The sequence below is a fragment of the Tupaia chinensis genome, unplaced genomic scaffold (assembly GCF_000334495.1).
Source record: "Tupaia chinensis unplaced genomic scaffold, TupChi_1.0 Scaffold000252_1, whole genome shotgun sequence".
NCBI classification, from domain to species: Eukaryota; Metazoa; Chordata; class Mammalia; order Scandentia; family Tupaiidae; genus Tupaia; species Tupaia belangeri.
This window is the reverse complement of record NW_006159732.1, coordinates 7,201,215-7,217,442: the sequence shown is the minus strand read 5'-3', so window position 1 is coordinate 7,217,442 and position 16,228 is coordinate 7,201,215. Positions and strand designations below refer to the sequence as shown.

At 38.0% G+C, this 16,228-nt stretch overlaps 1 protein-coding gene across 1 annotated transcript in view; it reads right to left on the bottom strand.

Moving 5' to 3' along the window:
- Positions 1-16,228, bottom strand: part of TFAP2D (transcription factor AP-2 delta) — an 84,372-nt gene that overhangs the window by 39,515 nt on the left and 28,629 nt on the right. Inside the window, exon 6 of the mRNA XM_006149107.1 lies at positions 1,920-2,061. Coding sequence (XP_006149169.1) covers positions 1,920-2,061 — 142 coding nt within the window. The remainder of the gene's footprint in view (positions 1-1,919; positions 2,062-16,228) is intronic.

Below are 16,228 nucleotides of genomic sequence, written 5' to 3'. Positions count from 1 at the left end.
GGAAAGAGTACAAATAAAGTAGAAACGAGCACTCCCACCTCCCAGAAGACAAACCATGTGAAAGGTCCAGATTAGGATCTTTTTACCCACAAATGTTCAAGAGCTTCCATAGCACAGTTTATCCCTAAATTTTAAATCCAAGTGTTAGACTGCCTTGTAATTTACTTTCTTTATATTTTGTTCTTTATTTACTTTCTTTATATTTTGTTCTTTATTCTCTCTTTCTATTAATCATTTTTCTTTTATCTCTCTTTTTTTCCCCCTCTTTGGAACAGAATGAGACAGTTATCTAGTACTCAAAGAAGAGCATAAATATGATGCAAATCCCAGTGACAACCACAAGCAAAGCACAAATCCCAACTCAGGGGCTCAAGAGTTCTGGGTAAGTCAGTTGTATGGTACATCTTCCACACAACCCCTTGAATTTGTGAAAGGACTTATGTTAAATTAGAAGAAAGTGGAAGAGGGACTATTTAATTTTGCTTTTAAGTATTTTAAGCCAATTTCAAATTTTAGCCCACATGTTGTAAAATCATTGGATAATTTTTTTTTTCATTAGTACGAAGAAGCAATGTTTCTAATATTTTCTACCTTATATTCTGTCTTAAAAAATTTTAAGCCAGGACCAGCAGATGACATAATGTTTATGTTGCTGGACTCCCACATAGGCGACTTGCCGTTTGAACGTCGGACCTGGCAGCTTTAAACTCACACCAGGTGCATGTGCACGCATGCCTAAAATCCCAAGAGGAGAATGGAGGAGAAGGGTTTGCAGCATTGCCATCTCCCTTGGGGGGTGATTTCTCGCTTTGTGTTGCTCTATCTCTCTGGAGAGCATATGCTCCCAATAGCAAAAATCTCTCTTTAAAAAGGAAAAGTTTTAAGCCAGGTACACTAGTGTGCCTGTAGTTCCAGCTACTCAGGGGCTGAAGCAGAAGGATCAAGAGTTTGCAGCTAGTTGGGCATCATAGTGAGAGTCTGTCTGAAAAAGCTAGACGTGGTGGTGTGTGCCCGTGGTCCCAGAGACATGGAAGTCCAAGGCAGAAAGATAGCAAACACAGAGAGTCTGTCTGTGAATAAAAGGTTTCCAGTAACAATAAGTTAACTTTTAAGTTTAACCAGCTGGAATGATCAGTTCTAAAACCTGAATATACAGTTAGAAAATTACTTAAGATTATTAATGGAACACATACAGCAATTACTTATTTTAATAGAGAAGTTAGCAAGATTTAGTTACCACCTAATGTACTTTTCTCCTAAACGTATAGTGGTACTTATTGTTCTTCTTCTAGATTCTCACACAAGAAATGATAATTTCTCCATAAATTATCAAAGAACTTTTGATTTTGAGGAAATTTAGAAATCAGTCTATGCAAACTTCCACTTCCCAATGTAGTGATACGTTTGCCTACATTGCTTTCTTCATTATTTAATTGAGCTTTTTACAGTTTTCAGAAGCCGTGACATGCATTATACCTTTCTTTTAGGTAATATCATTGTGGAGGGTGAAGCAGTGCAGAAACTGTTTGCTGACTTTTATACAAGAAAAGTTGGGGGGCACTGATGGAGATCCTTGGCCCCCAAAGTCTTCCCAGTACGAGTACCTTAGACCAAATTAAATACCAACCAAGGTCATATTTGCCTGCAATCTATATTTCCTAAACACACGTTTCTCCTAGAAATTTCTGCATATTCTGGAAAAGTTTTCTGAGCACTTTCATCAGTTTTAGTGATAGTTCCATCATGGATCAAACACAGTTTATCAACTTTACCATAGGCATGAAGGATGGAGGGCCCTCATTTTATTTATTTAGCTGCTGGAGTGGGAAACCTCCTTGTTGTAGAAAAATGGTGCCTTCTAGCCGGTTTCCCTCATTCAGAGAGTGGGAAAATACAGAAGCATCCCCCATTCTGCTTACTTGGTTGCTAGGATCATCTTTTTTCTTGCTGTCTGTTCTTTCTGTTCCATATGTTGTCTGGCAAGATGTTCTCCCACTGCTTTGGCTGGAAACTCTGTTTCACAAGTGTAGCCAAAATCCCGGGCCAAGTGCAAAGCCTCCCCTGTTGACAGACAACACAGTCAGTTTTTTTTCCTTTTTTTTTTTTTTTAACCAATAACTACCTTCATAATAGTAATACCTTACATTTTCCTTAAGCTTCACTCCTAGTTGTATTCAGAGGGAACAAAGTGACTTACCAGACAAGGATACGTGGAAAATCAATCAGAAAAAAGTCAGAAATACAGTTGAGGTGTTTGACTCCACTCATGACTCTGGCCATTAGGCCACACTAACTGCCGAGACTCTACAAATTAATTCTGAAGGTGGGGGAAAATTGATGAACAAGTCATTTTGTTACTGCTCAACCTACAACCTATTCTCAGTATAGCTGAACTATCCAGATGCCCTATCCATAAGACCTGTTGAAATACCTGGCAAAGGGTCTCAACAATTTTTCAAAGAAGTTAGAGCACTTTGGAAAGCAAAAATAAATTAATTATATCTATTCTATTAGATTGCACTGCTAAAGATAGTGTATTATGTTGGGGCTTCCTGGTGGAGTGGAGGTTAAGACGCTGGGCTCCCACATGACTGATCACAGTTTGAGTCCTGGACCTGGTGGCTTGCTTTCTCTTTTTCTCTTTCTGTCTCTGGTCTAATTAAAAAATAATAATAACAAATGAAATTAAAATAAATAATTATTTTTAAAAATATAGTACATTGTGTGAATATAGAAATAGCATTATCAGGCCTTATGGAAAGTTTTAGTATCTTATAGCGCTATGTACACCTCTTAAGTACATTCTGACACTATGTACAATGATTAAGTATCATAAAATCATAAATCAAGTTTTTTTCTTTTACAAAATCTTAATCATGAGTAACTTTTCAAGCAATGAAATAAAAAAGGGGTATCAGCAACCTAAGATTTAGTGATGGAAATTCAATCTGGAAAACTATGGTTAGTACTTTAAAAGCTTAATCAAGCCAAACCTTAACCTAGCCACTAAATTAAAATTAAGCTGTCATTATACATATTAAATACCCACTTTGTTAAAGGCATAGTGCTTGGTTGGAGTAATGGGGAACATAACAGGCAACAAAGATGACCGTATCTCTAAGAAGAGGGCAGTCATAGAGAACTAGTAGCAATAATAACAATAACAACCAACAAAATACCTTGACAGTGCAGAGGAGGAAGAGGAACAGTTTACATACATACAAAATAGTCTAGTTAATATCAATGAAAATACACTTAATAAAGATGTTTTTCTAGAAAAAAGTATTCATTTTCAAATTGGGAACTTTATATTTACAAAGAATGACAGAGAAAATTAGCAACAGAAAATGAGAAGACATTTTAGCATGGTGTAAAGCTGAGAAAATAAAATCTGAGAGTAATTTTTTAAAAAAATTATTCTTGCCTTTTTTAACAACTAAATGTCCTTTAAAAATGTAAATCTATTCTTAAGGATTTTTTCCAAACATGTTATTATGAAAAATTTCACACATAGTGCAAAGTTGAAAGAATTTTAAGAATTTCACACATATTTCAAAGTTGAAAGAATATGGGTGACTACCCATATGCCAATCCTTCCTATAAAACCCAACTTGATGCTTTATCATGTATCATTTGTCTTTATATACCTCTGTCCATCATCAGTGCGTTGTGTTTTTTAATTCACTTCACAGTATCTTATAAACTGCAGTGTACATCTCCCTAAACATATCAGCATGCATTATTATTAACTGGGGTTCGGTATTTGTTTATTGTTTTTTTCTCCACTGACACAGTATCTCAAAAGTTTTCCTGATATACATTAAGGAAAGGAATGAAAGTAAGATCCCAGGCCAGCTAGTGACATGGTAGTTAAGGCAGCTGGATTCCCACATGGCCAACACTATGGTTTGAGTCTCCAGTGTAGTGGCTTGAAAAACATGCCAGGTGTGGGCGCATGTGTGCCCAGAATCCTAAGAGGGGAAGGGAAGGAGAGAATTTCAGTATGGCCATCCTCCCTGGGGAGTGCTTTCATACTTTCCTCCTCTGTCTCTTTATCTCTTCAGGAAGTGCACACGCCTTATAGCAAATTACAAAAAAAATAAAAAAGTAAGATCCCTTTAATGGTTACTTATTTGAATGATTTATGCATAATGACTAAAAAAGAACTGGGATGCTTGATTTCTTTTTTTATTTCCCAGAATAGCACATTTAAACAATGGAAATGTACAGTGTGACTAATACGTAAATATTAGCTAATATCCTACTTCGAATTTTCAGTGTGTGCAAATATTAACCAAGCATTGATATTAGACTCTTGCATGTATTCCAAGTATGTTTACTTTTTATTTAAGTTAGCAACAGACACTAATGATACCATTCATTTGTCCTTAATTCATTTATGGCACAACCATTTCTTTCATTCCCACGTATGAGAAGTCCTATTCCATCCTTTGGCAAGAGTCTAAATTAATGTAAAAAAATTGCAATGAAGTAAACATATTAGCAGAAATAATGTTTTATGAGCTAGTTTATGAATCCCTTCCCCTGTCATTTCAAATGAGCAGTGGAAGGTCTTCAGCTGAGATTTTTATGTTTGGATGGTGGAAAACATCATTATTTCCTCTTCCCAAACAGAAAGATGACATAACTAAATATTATGTCATCGAGAAAGTCGTGACATATTTTTCTATGCAAAAATGCATCATGACTTTCCCAACAACCCAGAGTCTGTATTTTATTTTATTTTTTAATCTGCCAGAGGGTGTATGCACTCATTGAGGAGAGAGAGAGAAAGAGAGAAGAGGAAGAGAGAGAAGAGAGAGAGAGAGCACTTTCCTCCATAGAGTATGATCATGCTGTAATCCCTTGTCCATTTCTCCCTCTTTTTAGGATTTTTGGGCACACACACATTTTTGTCTGGCATGTTTTTCAAGCTGCCAGGTCAGGACAAAAACCACAGTCAGTCATGTAGCTTCCAGTCACTTGGGTACTGGCTGGCTTGAGCCTCTATTTTAATTAGTTTAAGCAATTCTAATTTAAAGGAGGGTTACAGTTTTGGATAAAGCTGTAACATACAAGCAATGTTTTTAAACTGTGTATTACCAGCAGTTTATTGCCCTAAACAATTAGGGAAAAAAGTGTGTGTGTGTGTGTGTGTGTATATATATATTTATATTACATAAGAAAAGGACATTGTGGGGCTAGAAGGTAGCATAGTGATTAAAGGCACTGTACTCCCAAATAATCGACTGCAGTTTGAGTCCTGGAACTGGGGGGCTTGAAGTTCAGGCCAGGCATATGTGTGTTCATGCCCAGAGTCCCAAGAGGAGAATGGAGAAGAAGGGATTGCAGCATGGCCACTGCCCTGGGGAGTGATTTCTCACTGTCTTTCTCAAGGTCTCTCTCTGTCTTTCCAGTGAGTGCACACACCCTATAACTAAAATCTCTTTAAAGAAAAAAAGAAGGCATTGTAATATCATGTATGCAGGTTGTTATTGATAGAAAGATGACAGAGGGAGATCACTCAAGAAATTTCAAATTTGGAGGTAAAAATGTCTTAAAGCTGGAACCATTAAATATGAGGCTGCTTCAAAAAGTTTGTGAGAAAATGGAGTTTATTTTGGTGCAAAAATTGTGAAATCCATGCATAGCTTTTTACATAATTCATATCTCCCATAAATTTCTTAAAGATCCTGTGTACTGCTACAGTGCCTGATTAGAGAATAAACTCAAGTGGATCTTAAGGAGTAAAGAGTATGTTGCAACTAATACAATAACACCATCCTTACTGACATTTTGGTACAACAAGTTGAATTAATGTCTTTTGATATAGCTATACATTGCATTGTTCATTCAGAAATAGATATTTAACATTTGAACAGAGACTATTATATATAAGTATATATATAAATATATTTTCCTCCACTGTTTGCGCAATAGGGGGAGAAGTGAAACATTGCAAACAGGAGGATGGCAGCAGGCTTCTTAAATTCTGTGCTAAAACCTGATTCTTGAAGATCTGTCCCATTTTATGCAAAGCTCTCACCGTGTGGTAGTTTTAAAAACAGTTTGAGCGGAGCAGCTGCTATTTACACTTACACTGACAGCCAGATCCTTCCTTTCCTTAGTTCTGTTTACTGCTTTCTCCTGCTTGCGATGTAACATTGTCACAGGATGTATAGCAATGCTACATCAAAAGAAGTGGCAAGTGAAGACACTCTGATATGTAGTTAAAATGTGTATATCATGCCACAAAAGCTTTGTGAGTGAGGACCCAAGAATGAATGAATAAATGGATCCATGAATTGAAATACACGTGAGAGTCAGAAACAATGACAAATCTATAGTTAAATCCTTTATAGCAGATGTCTTAGAGTCAACAGGTTTAAGAAAAATAGAGATTTAGGATCAGAAAAGCATATGAATAAGATTGTAGTCGTTTTGACCAGTTTGTGAGAGTAAAAACTCACAAGCTTCTCATCTCCACGGTGGGACAGACTGCCTAAGTGAACAAGAAGCAGGTGCACCAAGCTGTGGTGGAAAGAGCAATCCCAACAGGACCCAGTCAGTCTTCCCTTCTACGCCCTTAGTAGCAATAGTGACTGATGTTACCTCATTTCCAGGGGAGATGAATAAGATGCTCTAGTGCTCTTCTTCTCCCCAGAGAGAGTTTAAGCTGGCTTTTATTTCTAAGTATTGTGCTACTTGGCTCTCCACCTGCCCCCGCCCCCTTTTTTAAAATTTTGCTTTGTTTCGTTTTGTTCCACAACTGAAGGAACACACTAACTTCAACAAATACTTTCATTTCCTCATTTCATTTTTTTAAAAGAATTATTTATTTTTATTTTATTTATTCCTTTCATTTATTTTAATTTGACCAGAGAAAGACACACAGAGAGAGCGGGAAAGTGAGAAAGGAAGCCAGCAGGTCCGAGACTTGTACTGTGGTTGGCCATGTGGGAGTGTCCGGGACAGACTGCCTAAGTGAACAAGAAGCAGGTGCACCAAGCTGTGGTGGAAAGAGCAATCCCAACAGGACCCAGTCAGTCTTCCCTTCTACGCCCTTAGTAGCAATAGTGACTGATGTTACCTCATTTCCAGGGGAGATGAATAAGATGCTCTAGTGCTCTTCTTCTCCCCAGAGAGAGTTTAAGCTGGCTTTTATTTCTAAGTATTGTGCTACTTGGCTCTCCACCTGCCCCCGCCCCCTTTTTTAAAATTTTGCTTTGTTTCGTTTTGTTCCACAACTGAAGGAACACACTAACTTCAACAAATACTTTCATTTCCTCATTTCATTTTTTTAAAAGAATTATTTATTTTTATTTTATTTATTCCTTTCATTTATTTTAATTTGACCAGAGAAAGACACACAGAGAGAGCGGGAAAGTGAGAAAGGAAGCCAGCAGGTCCGAGACTTGTACTGTGGTTGGCCATGTGGGAGTGTCCAGCGACTTAACCACCACGCCACCTGCTGGTCTCCGATTTCCTCATTTCATTTTATGTCATTTCAAGAAGTACATCTTTTAGAAGCAAAATGCATGGGGCTTTGTAGGGCTGAGGTTAGTGCTTGGAGAAAAGTGTTCTATATGGAAGCCATAGGCTCCATGTGGCAAGTAAAAACCCCTATTTTTTTTTTCTTCAGAAAAGTAGAAACCACTGAGAGACACTCAATTTTTCATTAGTAACAGTAATAAGTGATGCTATATTAAATGGCTCTTAAGAAGCAGAGTCCAGTAAATTTCAGAACATGGGAAAAACATAAAAAGGAAAATTTGCTCCCTGGTTATGAGAATGCATTTCTCTACACTCAAACAGTTGAAATGATGGGAAAATATCAGTAAAATTTAAATGAAATAATTGATGATGCACTGAAATGGAAAGTTACTGGAAACATTTCCTGAGGAAAAGTTAATTGTGCATTATACTGAGATTCTGAGTTCCTGCACACATTTGAAGACACAACTCTAAATGTATTTTTAAGAATAGAAATAAATATACATGACTTTCAGTCTTTGGTTCAGTTCATTAAGAAATTCTTGGCTCAGCTGCAGTGGCACAGGTGGAAAGGTCAGTACTACACAATGTGGGAAGCCATTTGAGAAACCTCTTGGTTCAAATCCCAGGTCTACCTAAACATTCCAGGTGAGCCCGTGTTTCTGTCTGGCTATGAGGCTGAAGGAAGGTCATAACAGGAAGACCTCGTTGAGGGTGCTTCTCTCTCTCTCTCTCTCTCTCTCTCTCTGTGTGTATGTGTGTGTGTGTGTGTGTGTGGTTTATGTGTTTTACAAAGAAAATAAAGTAAAAAATCCACAAAACTGATGAGTGGGTTCTTCTAGAGATTCAGATTAAATTGGTCTGTGATGGTTTCCTATTAGGCTTTAAAATGTTTTTTCCTTCCTTTCAAAGTATTGCATTTTAGAAAAAGAAATATTACCTTAGACATAAAAATCAGTATCAAGGGGCTAGCAGGTAACATGGTCAAGGCACCAGACTCCCACATGAACAACTGTGGTTTGAGTCTTGAATTCGACAGCTTGCTTTCTCACTTTCCATCTCTCTCTCTCTCTCTGGTCAAATTAAAATAATAATAAATAAAATGAAATGAATAATTTTTTAAAAATGGTATATAACATATTTTACATTCAGTGGTATTTATTTTTCTTAATTTGTATTTATTATTATTATTGCCATTGTTATTTTTTATTTGCTATAGAGTTCATGAGCTTATCAGAGAAAGCTGGAATGAAAGAGAAAGAAAGTGAGGAAGCAAGCTGCCAGGTTCAGGACTCGAACTGTGGTTGGTCATGTGGAAATCTAGCACCTTAACTACCACACCACCTGTGGGCCCCTTAAGTGGTACAACTACATTTTAACTCACTTAATAATTCTTACCAACTGTGTCTATAACAATATTGACCTAAAAACAACAGATTTCAACTTAGTATCACAATATCCAGTGTCATTAAATGAACACAACAAGTCATATGTGTTAAATTCCAGTCATGTACATACCTATGACTTTAACCTTTTTTTTTTTTTTTTTTTGGAGAAGCTTTTGCTATAGGGTGTGTGCACTCACCAGACAGAGAGAGACAGAGAGACAGAAAGCGAGAAATCACCCCCTGGGGGGATGGCCACACCGCCATCCCTTCTCCTCCATTCTCCTCTCAGGATCTTGGGCACACATGCACATGCGACCGGCCAGTGTGAGTTTAAGCCACCGGGTCCAGAACTCGAGCCACAGCCGACTACATGGGAGTTCGGTGACATAGCCATTACGCCAACTGCTGGTCCCAATTTTAATCTTATTTCATGTATGAGAAATAGCACATTTGAAACTATGGAACTATTTTAAGAAGTACTCATTACAAAGCAAATTTGAGAGTATTTTCAAGCCTGAATATTATGCTAAATGGATTGTTGCATTATATCAAGCTACAGTAGTTGCTAGAGCTAAAAAGATCTGGTCTAGGCTTCCCAAGTTATTCAGAAAAGAAAGCACTGTATAGCACTATGCATCAACTGGTCTATGATCCGTGACAGGTGACTTACAGTGTAGTAGTTTCCTTAGATTAATAATTTTGTTCAATCACCAGCACTTTGATTTTTTTTAAATTTTATTAATTCATTCATTTTTTAAAATTTGACCAGAGAGAGAGAGAGAGGAAAAGCGAGAAAGCAAGCCACCAGGTCCGGGACTTGAACAATAGTCAGCCATGTGGGAGTGTCCAGCACCTTAACCACCACACCAACTGCTGGTCCCTACCAGCACTTTGATTTTTAAATTAATAGTTTTATTCCCCGTTCAATATCCTTAGTAGGGCACCTGCTTCACAATAGGCACTTATTAAAAGCTTGTTAAATTCAAAAGTTTTCAAATAATTTACTGTTTTTTTGTTTTATAACAACGGTCTTATAGGTACCCCTTCAAAAGCACCTAGTGAAAATCTAGAATGAAAGAGACTTGCTAGAATTAAATATAGGCAGAAAATCTGTGAGAATAGAGTATATCACTGTATCAGAGGAGTCAATTAATAAAATAGATTATACGAAAAGCTTGGATTTCTCAACTTCTTTTTTTTTTTTGGAGAGATTTTCACTATAGGGCACATGCACTCGCCAGACAGAGAGAGACATAGAGACAGAAAGCGAGAAATCACCCCCCAGGGGGGATGTCATGCAGCAATCCCTTCTCCTCCATTCTCCTCTCGGGATCTTGGGTACGCACGCACACGCGCCCGGCGTGAGTTTTAAGCCACTGGGTCCGGGACGCGAACCGCGGTCGACTACATAGGAGTCCAGCAACATAGCCATTACACTAACTGCTGGTTCCCGGATTTCTCAACTTCTTGAAAACTTTTAAAATAAACCTAAAAGCCATGAAATAAAATATATGATGAATATATTAAATGTTAATATTAAGATAAAAAAAAAGTTCTACATGACCAAAACCTGAACAAACAAGCAAACAAAAATCTGTAACAATAGACAGACGAAACCCACTAGTGGGGATAGACACATAGACAATTTTTCCAATATGTAATGAGCACTTACAAATCATGACAAACATATCAAAAATATTCAGTAAACACAAACAAAATAAATAGACAAAGCCAGAATAGTGAAAGAATATGCTCAGGGCCAGCAGGTGGCATGGTGATTATGTTGCTGGATTCTTGCATGGCCGATTGTGGTTTGCATTTGGGACCCTGTGGCTTGGTACTCATGCCAGGTGCATGTGCATGCGTACCCAAGATCATGGGAGGAGGATGGAGGAGAAGGGATTGCTGCATGACCATCCTCCCAGGGGATGATTTTTCTCTTCCTCTCTCACTGTTTCTGTCTCTGTCCAGTGAGCACGTGTGCTCTAAGGCAAAAACTTCTCAAAAAAAATTTTTTTTTAAAAGAGAATATCCTCGGGACCAACAGGTGGCATGGTGGTTAAGGTGCTGGACACTCCCACATAGTCGATCACAGTTCAAGTCCCGGACCTGGTGGCTGGCTTTCTTACTTTCTCTCTCTCTCTCTGGTCAAATTAAAATCAATAAAAAATTGAATAAATAATTCTTAAAAAAGAGAGAGAACATCCTCAGCTCCCTCGATAACAGAGGGAACTTTTATTTATTTATTTTAATTAAATTAGCAAGGATTTAAAAATTGATACCACGCTCCTTAGATTAGCGTAAGGGAAATACTACTACAGCAATTTCTTTTAAGCTTACTTACTGCTCTATGAGTGAAAGAGACAGATGGAGAGAAAGAGACAAACAGAGAGATACAGCACCCGTGGCAGGATCCCAGTACTGTGATCCAAACCCAAGCCTCAGCTACTCCAGATCATGGGCATGTGCATACCCATCATTCCCAGGAAGGTCTTTAGACATGAAGCAGAAACTTTCCCATGGGTCTGACGAGTGGTCTAGTGGATAGGGAAGCCAGATCCCATTTGGCTGACTGCAATTTAAGTCCTGGTCCTAGCAGCTTGCAAAACAGGCTGGGAGATTGGGTATATGTGCCTGAAAACCTGACAGGATGGAGAAATGGAGGAAAGGGGATTGCAGTGTGACCATGCCACACCGGACAGTGCTCTCTCCCTCTCTCTTCGCCTTTCTGTCTGTCCTCTCTCTGGTGAGTGCACATACCCTCTGGAAATCAAAAATGAAAAGAGGGACCAGCAGGTGGTATGATGGTTAAGGCGCTGGACATTCCCACATGACCAACTACAGTTCGAGTCCTGGACCTGGTGGCTTACTTTCTCACTTTCCCACTCTCTCTCTCTGTCTCTCTTTGGTCTGATTAAAATAAAATGAATGAATAAATAAAATTAAATAAATAATTACTAAAAAATAAAAAAAGAAAGAAGAGGGGGAAGGACGGAGGGAGGAGGGAAGGAAGAAGAGAAGAGAGGAGGGGAGAGGAAGAAAAAGAAAAGAAAAAAGAAACTTTCCTGTGTGGGTCTGTCTCTCCTAGTGTCACATTTTACCACTGTACCACTGTCTGATCCCAGTATATTAATATTTCTTACTCCCATTCCTGATAGAATTATAAATTACACTACGGAGAACCACCTTCCAGTAATCTTTCAGAACTTCAGATATGTCTTCTGATCCTGCAACATCCCTCCTAAAATTTTTTTAAACAGATGTACTCACATGTCTGTAGAAGTATTCGTGTGTGAGGTTACTCATAGCAACCTTATTTGTAACACCCAAAGACTAAAAACACTAACTGATATTTAGAAGAACAATTACATAAATTATGAAACACCCACTCCATGAAATACCATATCTGTGTTTACAAGAATGAGCAACTTACAAGCAATGAAAAAAGGGTGAACACTAAGATAAAGTATAAATAAAAATAGTCTAAAGTATTGTTATAATTTCTCTTATACAGAAATAGATATGATGCATGCATACATATATTCCTAAAAGAAATGAGAAAAATCAGTTACAGTTGTTTTCCTCTGGAAGGAGAACTACACAGGGAAAAGTGAAAGTGTATTTCACTACACACCCTTCTGTAACTTTGACATTTTATGCCATTGCTCTTTGCTCCATTCTTAGATGTGTTTCTTAAAGAATTATTTAATTTTATTATTATTATTATTATTATTAATTCAGAGAGAGAGACAGAGAGAGGGAAAGTGAGAAAGGTAGCTGCCAGGTTTGAGACTTGAACCACTGTCGACCATGTGGGAGTCCAGCACCTTAACCACCATGCAACCCACTGGCCTCAGAAAGATTTAATTGTGAATTCCAATATGTGTTGTAAAGTAAACATGGGCAATTGCAGGAGTTATGCTGTACTCAGTAGAAGTTAGGCACCAATAGGCATAAATATAGTCTACAATTTGATTAAAATACACATGAATTTTGATAAATGTAAAAAATGAAACAATCAGAAACTGTTTGAAAAGCACACTGGTTGAGCAACAAACTTTGAAAGAATCATAGGGGGAAAAAAGGACATCGCTAAGAAAGAAATGTGCAGATAAGCCTCCTAGTGAGCATCAGTAATTGCTAAAGTTGCTAAAGTGAGTAAAGAATTGGACCAGAGTGAGGAAGGGCAGGACTGAATCAAATAAGTGCGGGTCCATTTGCCTTTTTGTGCCACAGTCACCATGAGTAGGAAGAGGAGTGTAGGGACACGCAAGCACATAGTCAGACTAAAGACATGTCTATAGTATTTTATGTGCTCTGCCTCTGTGTGTAAACATCTTCCCCCCAAAGGTGAATGAAATCATAACACGCAGGTCAGAGAAGTGACATTAGAAGTCAGCAGGGACCAGCAGGTGGTGCGGTAGCTAAGCGCCATTTCACTTGTAAATGAACGTTAAGTCCAAAATAACGTGTTACCATTTCTTTTATAAATGAAGAGAAATATTCTTTTTTTTCTTTTTTAAATAATTATTTATTTTATTTATTCATTCATTTATTTTTTAGTTTGAGCAGAGAGAGACAGAGCAGAGGGTGAGAATGAGAGAGAGAGAGAGGAAGTGAGAAAGCAAGCCACCAGATTCAGGACTTGAACCCTGGTCGGCCATGTGGGAGTGTCCAGCACCTTAATCACCACGCCACCTACTGGTCCCTGAAGAGAAATATTCTTAGAAGAAAGAGATATTCTTGGAAGAAAACAGACTAGACTCCCACATAGTTGACCACGGTTCAAGTCCCAGATCTAATGGCTGGCTTTCTCACTTTCCTTCTCTCTTTCTCTCTCACTCTTTGCCTCTGTGGTCAAATTTAAATAAATAAATAAATAAACAAACAAATAAATAAATAAAGTTAAACAAAATAATTCTTATAAAAAACAAAGTCAGCAATTACGACTTCAGGTTCATTGAGACTATTGAATCCTAAGATACTTAAGTTCTTAGATATTAGATAACAGTATCTAATTATCATCGAATTAACCAATTACCAAAGCAAAATCTCCTACATACAGCCTACATACATCCTATTCTATGCCTTGAATAAGAAATATACACATCTAACAATAACTACTGGGCTGAAAAAAAAGTCATTTTCCCAAAAATGCGTTAAAAATGAGTGACTAAGATAGGTTCTGCGAGCATTAAATTTACTGAACCCAATTCCACTGGCAGTTCTGAAAGGCAAAACTGTGCCCAAGAAGACGTTGTCAATGCCAGCGTGTTTGTGTGTAAAAGGAACATGAGGGTGCCCTAGAGACTGGATTTCTCCAGGTGATTGTGTGATTAAAGTGAGCCCTAATTAGAGCTATCATGGCAAGGGGTGAACACCCTACTGTTCTGTGTCACAAACCCTTGTAGAAGAAAGCTAAATTTTTTTTTCCCAAACATGGGACTATGGTGGGAATACAGTATTTGGAGAAGGCCAGTGTAGGAGCTATTTTGAGTTGGTGGTCCTTTCAGACAAACAAGCACGCAGTGAGTCCCTCCAGGCTAGTCTTTCAGCTTTGAGTGCTTAAACGTGCCCATTGTGGGTACCTTTGGAAGGGCAATGAAAATATCAGCTTTGGGGCCAGCAAGTGGCATGGTGGTTAAGGCATAGATTCCCACATGATTGACCATGAAGTCCCGGCCCTAGCAGCTTGCTTTCTCACTTTCCCTCTGCCTCTCTGTCTCTCTTTGGTCAAAGGAATAATAATAATAAATAAAATTAAATAAATATTGTTTTTAAAAAAGAAGAAAATATCAGCTTTGTCCTACAACCTGTAAGATTAGTGATTGATGTTGAACCTGTTCTCTGTTGGTATCACTGATACTTGGCAAAAGGGTTCTGTGCAATAAACAACACTTGCTCTTAAACTAAAAAGTTACAGACTAATCACATCAAGAAAACTTGTTTGATATGTTTCTTGTATCCAAAGAGTTCATGACAAGTCCTCTTCCTTCCCTTGGTTACTGGAAGTGCAGTCCATTATGCTCAAGACTAAAGGCAAAAGGGAAATTACACCAAGTAGCACGATTCTTTTCTACTACTCTTTGGTGGTTTGGCTGGTATAGAAGAGAAAGGTTTTCTTACAACTAACTAACTAGCTGAATTGGCCCCCGTGTGAAAGTATAATAAACACTAATGATAATTATTACAGAAAAGAAAAATAAACCAAGATTTAAATGTCCCAACTCTGAGGAATTAAGTCTCAACAGAAGGTGTATTGGGATTTAAAAATCCTGTACCAGCTTTTTTGCTGGAGAAAACTTGCCCAGGATTCCCAGCAGCAGGGGAGGTCCAATCCAATGTGAAAAACAGGCTCAAGTGGATCCTTTCTTACTATCCTCCTCTCCCCCATTTTTCTTTAATTAAATTTAGAAGTAGCTTAACAACACAACCTATGCTGCTCAATAAAATAAATCCAAATGGGAAATATACTGAGATGTTGCGAAGCAGAAGACCTCTGTTATCCTTGCTGTACCTAATTGTATAATCCTATACGGAAAAGTTGATCTCACTGTACCTTAGTTTTCTCATTGAAAACTATTGGTAACTAGAATTTATTGAGCATTCATTTCATACTGGGTACCTTAAGTGTTTTGCAGACATTCTGGTTTAACCTTCAGAAAACTATTGATAAAGTACTATGGTTAGGGACCAGCGGTTGGTGTAATGGCTATGTCGCTGGACTCCCATTCCCATATAGTCGATGGCAGTTTGAGTCCCGGACCCAGTGGCTTGAAATCACGTCAGGCACGTGTGCGTGCATGCTGAAGATCCTGAGAGGAGAATGGAGGAGAAGGGATTGCGGCGTGGCCATCCCCCCTGGGAAGTGATTTCTCGCTTTCTGTCTCTTTGTCTCTCTGTCTTTCTGGTGAGCGCATGTGCCCTATAGCGAAAAACTCTCCAAAAACAAAAGTACTACAGTTAACTGTGATTTATAGATAAGGACACTGATGCTTCAGAGTCTACGTGTCTTTCCTATAACGAATGATGGAAGTGAATTCAAACAAGCTTATTTGACTTCTGAAGTCACTGTTTTAACCACAGTGCTCTAGTGCCTTAGCCTACTCAATTTTGTTTTCTTTTGGAACAAAAGTTTTATGATTCTGGGTAAGTATCACTATTAAACAGCACTGTTGTTCAGGGGGAAAGGGACTAGAAAACAAGTACTAATTTTTATTAATGCCTCTATGCCACTTCAGTGCTAAGTGTTCAGTATTTATGAAAGCAGTGAATTGTACAAAGGGCATACCAGGACTTATGTTGTGGTAGAGATGGGTACTATACCATCAAAAACATTTTGTTTT